Source organism: Mauremys reevesii, linkage group 1 (genome assembly GCF_016161935.1).
Source record: "Mauremys reevesii isolate NIE-2019 linkage group 1, ASM1616193v1, whole genome shotgun sequence".
NCBI classification, from domain to species: Eukaryota; Metazoa; Chordata; order Testudines; family Geoemydidae; genus Mauremys; species Mauremys reevesii.
In genome coordinates, this window is record NC_052623.1 from 5,547,114 (window position 1) to 5,552,177 (window position 5,064).

At 44.2% G+C, this 5,064-nt stretch overlaps 1 protein-coding gene across 1 annotated transcript; it reads left to right on the top strand.

Moving 5' to 3' along the window:
- The first annotated feature begins 1,718 nt into the window (after positions 1–1,718).
- LOC120395957 (olfactory receptor 52R1-like) lies at positions 1,719–2,666 on the top strand. The gene has a single exon (XM_039520795.1). It carries the CDS (start codon positions 1,719–1,721, stop codon positions 2,664–2,666), a length of 948 nt encoding a protein of 315 aa, XP_039376729.1.
- Positions 2,667–5,064: the final 2,398 nt, after the last annotated feature.

The following is a 5,064-nucleotide window of genomic DNA, read 5'->3' on the forward strand; positions in this document are numbered from 1 at the left end:
ACCAAATTAGACAAAGTTCTCCAGCTGAGGCCGAACCAGCACCCAGTGCAGCAGCACTATCACCTCCTTTGACTTGCATGCTATGCCTCTGCTAATGCATCCAAAAATTACATTTGCTTTTTTTTTTGGCAACAGCAAAAAAATTCACACCCCTGAGAGATGTAGCTATATCAACCTAACCCCGATATAGCTGCATGGGGTCAACGGAAGAATTTTTCTATCCACTTAGCTACCACCTCTTGGGGAGGTGATTACCTATGCCCATGCGAGAACCCCTGCCGTGGGTGTAAGTAGTGTCTACACCGAAGTGCTAAGGCAACGCCACTGTAGCATTTTAAGTGTAGACAAGTCCTCAAGCAGATCTTCCAGAAAAACATCCAGTCTGGATCTACAGACATGCGGAGCTGGAGAATCCATCACTTCCCTTTGCAGTTTATTCCAAATGTTAATAACTGTCAGTGCTAAAAATTTGGCCCTTACTTCTAGCTGATATTTGTCTGGCTTCATCTTCCAGCTATTGGACCTTGGTATGGTTTCTCTGCTAGATTACAGAGCCAGTTTATCTATCTATCTATCTATCTTTATTGCTTTTTTTCCCCTAACTGCTGCCTTCACTTTGCAACTGGACAGAGTTTTTAGCCAAAGTTGTCTATATTCTTGAATTGTGGCTTCTGAGCTATCTAATAAACTCGTCGTAAAGAACACCCAATTCTCATTCACATTGTTCTCTCAACATTTCTCCTCCTAATCAGTTTTGCTGATAATTTGCTTCATCTTAGGAGAATTAGCCCTTTTGAAACAGAAAGTGTCCATCAATATTACTGGTTGGGAACTGTTCTCTATTTGACTATTTGAATGTAATCAGTCCCATTCTTTATTTTCCTCTCATCTATCATAAGCCCCCTTCTTTGTCTCTTCCTAAACTAAACAGTCCCAGACTTTTCAATCCGCAGATGGCAGCCTCACCCATTCTCATAGCCTGTCTCAGAAATCCCCTTTCTATTGGCTATATCCTTTATAGAGACTGGGTGACCAAAGGTGAGCACATGTCCAGAGCAGGGTATTCTCCATCCCATTCCTTAGGCGTCTGATCATTGTTTTTTGTTTTGGCCACTACTGCAAATGAGCAGGTGTTTCCATGGAGCTGCTATCAACGACACCAAGGTATTTCCCCTGAGGTGTGTTCTAGCTGGGATGTTTCCCTCTGGTACATGTTGGGCCACGCTTTGTTTGTTTTTTTGTTTTTTTCCAGTCTTAGTTTTTGAGCAACCAAATGAATGGGGAACTCCCTACAGCATGGACTCTCTAGCCTGGGTTTCATTGCATTAAGGAACAATGCTGGATAACCAGTATCCACACTCGTGTTTCCTGCTGCTGCCTATTAAGGTTTCCAACATGACGATGTATAGGAATTATTGAGGCAGGGGGCACCATACAATATGGAATTGGTATTAGTAGGATCATGTGTTCACAATTCACTTACCTGAATAATGAAAATGTCATTTTTCTGTGTGTGAAGAGCAACCAATCTGCTTCACCCGTTAGAAAAGCCTCCAGTAGTGCATTTAGTGTCTCAAATTAACATTGTCTCTCCATTTAGGTATTTGTACTGCGACCATCACCCTAGAGCCTGGGCACATACAGGAAGTCAGGGGAACGTATGGTACATGCAGGAGACACCGTTCTACCTCAGAGTTGGACACCTTCTCCCCTACTCCATGTCAGGTTCCAACACAACCGACTTCACCAACCCCTCCACCTTCATCCTGCTGGGCATTCCTGGCCTGGAGGCGGCCCATGTCTGGATCTCCATCCCCTTCTGCACCATGTACGCCATAGCCATCTTGGGGAACTTCACCATCCTGTTCATTGTGAAGACGGAACCGAGCCTCCATGGGCCCATGTACTATTTCCTCTGCATGCTGGCCATCACCGACCTGGTCGTGTCTACATCCATCCTGCCCAAAATGCTGAGCATCTTCTGGTTCAGTTCCAGGGAGATCGATTTCAGAGCCTGCTTCACCCAGATGTACTTCATTCACTGCTTCTTAGAGATCGAGTCTGGGATCCTAGTGGCCATGGCTTTGGATCGCTATGTGGCCATCTGCCACCCACTGAGACATTCCACCATCCTGACAAACTCCTTTGTGGCCAAACTAGGCCTGGCTGTGCTGCTGCGTGGCAGCCTGGTTGTACTGCCCTATCCCTTCCTGGCTAGTCAATGGCCATATTGCAGAACCAATATCATCCCCCAGCCATACTGCGTGCATATAGCCGTGGTGAATCTGGCCTGCGCCGACACCCGTGTCAATAGTTACTATGGCCTCTTTGTGCTATTCTGTGTGAAAGGTCTGGATATGTTTTTTATCGCCGTGTCCTATACCCAGATCCTCAGGGCCATCTTCAGGCTCCCCACAAAGGACGCCCGGCTCAAGACTTTTGGGACCTGCATCTCCCACCTTTTTGTCATTTTAGCCTTTTACATCCCAGTGCTCTTCATCTCCCTCATGTACCGGTTTGGCCAGAATGTACCTGGGCATATCCACATTCTCATTGCCAACATGTACCACTTGATACCCGCCCTGCTAAACCCCATCATCTACGGGGTGAGGACCAAACAGATCCGGGACAGGCTGCTCCGGCTCTTTATTCATAAAGGGGCCTAAAGATCTCTCCTGGTTCTCTGAGTCTCAGACCGAGCACAGTGAAGACCTGGCTGGTGACATGGTGCTGGGCCCTCTTCCCTGAACCAGTGACTGGACAGTCAAAGTGATATTAAATCCTTTCCTGCCCTTACTGTGCTGTGTCAGCCTGACAAACTGAGGAATCGGTCTGTGTACAACTCACAAACTTACAGGATTGCCACCTTCCTAATTGCTGATAACTAGACCTGTCATCAATATCGAGAGAAAGATAGCATCCCTCCCTGGCAGCTGTACGGAATCGCCTTACCTGTAAGGGGTTAAGTAAGAACATAAGAACATAAGAACATAAGAAAGGCCTTACCGGGTCAGACCAAAGGTCCATCTAGCCCAGTATCTGTCTACCGACAGTGGCCAATGCCAGGTGCCCCTGAGGGAGTCAACCTAACAGGCAATGATCAAGTGATCTCTCTCCTGCCATCCATCTCCATCCTCTGACGAACAGAGGCTAGGGACACCATTCTTACCCATCCTGGCTAATAGCCATTTATGGACTTAGCCACCATGAATTTATCCAGTCCCCTTTTAAACATTGTTATAGTCCTAGCCTTCACAACCTCCTCAGGTAAGGAGTTCCACATGTTGACTGTGTGCTGAGTGAAGAAGAACTTCCTTTTATTTGTTTTAAACCTGCTGCCTATTAATTTCATTTGGTGACCCCTAGTTCTTGTATTATGGGAATAAGTAAATAACTTTTCCTTATCCACTTTCTCAACATCACTCATGATTTTATATACCTCTATCATGTCCCCCCTTAGTCTTCTCTTTTCCAAGCTGAAGAGTCCTAGCCTCTTTAATCTTTCCTCATATGGGACCCTCTCTAAACCCTTAATCATTTTAGTTGCTCTTTTCTGAACCTTTTCTAGTGCTAGAATATCTTTTTTGAGGTGAGGAGACCACATCTGTACACAGTATTCAAGATGTGGGCGTACCATGGATTTATATAAGGGCAATAAGTTATTCTCAGTCTTATTCTCTATCCCCTTTTTAATGATTCCTAACATCCTGTTTGCTTTTTTGACCGCCTCTGCACACTGCGTGGACATCTTCAGAGAACTATCCACGATAACTCCAAGATCTTTTTCCTGACTCGTTGTAGCTAAATTAGCCCCCATCATGTTGTATGTATAGTTGGGGGTATTTTTTCCAATGTGCATTACTTTACATTTATCCACATTAAATTTCATTTGCCATTTTGTTGCCCAATCACTTAGTTTTGTGAGATCTTTTTGAAGTTCTTCACAATCTGCTTTGGTCTTAACTATCTTGAGTAGTTTAGTATCATCTGCAAACTTTGCCACCTCACTGTTTACCCCTTTCTCCAGATCATTTATGAATAAATTGAATAGGATTGGTCCTAGGACTGACCCTTGGGGAACACCACTGGTTACCCCTCTCCATTCTGAGAATTTACCATTAATTCCTACCCTTTGTTCCCTGTCCTTTAACCAGTTCTCAGTCCATGAATGGACCTTTCCTTTTATCCCATGACAGCTTAATTTACGTAAGAGCGTTTGGTGAGGGACCTTGTCAAAGGCTTTCTGGAAATCTAAGTACACTATGTCCACCGGATCCCCCTTGTCCACATGTTTGTTGACCCCTTCAAAGAACTCTAATAGATTAGGAAGACACGATTTCCCTTTACAGAAACCATGTTGACTATTGCTCAAGAGTTTATGTTTTTCTATGTGTCTGACAATTTTATTCTTTACTATTGTTTCAACTAATTTGCCCGGTACCGACGTTAGACTTACCGGTCTGTAATTGCCGGGATCACCCCTAGAGCCCTTTTTAAATATTGGCGTTACATTAGCTAACTTCCAGTCATTGGGTACCAAAGCCGATTTAAAGGACAGGTTACAAACCTTAGTTAATAGTTCCGCAACTTCACATTTGAGTTCTTTCAGAACTCTTGGGTGAATGCCATCTGGTTCCGGTGACTTGTTAATGTTGAGTTTATCAATTAATTCCAAAACCTCCTCTAGTGACACTTCAGTCTGTGACAGTTCCTCAGATTTGTCACCTACAAAAGCCAGCTCAGCTTTGGGAATCTCCCTAACATCCTCAGCCGTGAAGACTGAAGCAAAGAATCCATGTAGTTTCTCCGCAATGACTTTATCGTCTTTAAGCGCTCCTTTTGAATTTTGATCATCAAGGGGCCCCACTGGTTGTTTAGCAGGCTTCCTGCTTCTGATGTACTTAAAAAACATTTTGTTATTACCTTTGGAGTTTTTGGCTAGCCGTTCTTCAAACTCCTCTTTGGCTTTTCTTATTACACTCTTGCATTTAAGTTGGCAGTGTTTGTGCTCCTTTCTATTTGCCTCACTAGGATTTGACTTCCACTTTTTAAAGGAAGTCTTTT

Excerpts from the sequence above, each read along its gene's own strand:
- LOC120395957 (XM_039520795.1), top strand. The coding sequence starts at position 1,719 with ATGTCAGGTTCCAACACAACCGACTTCACCAACCCCTCCACCTTCATC.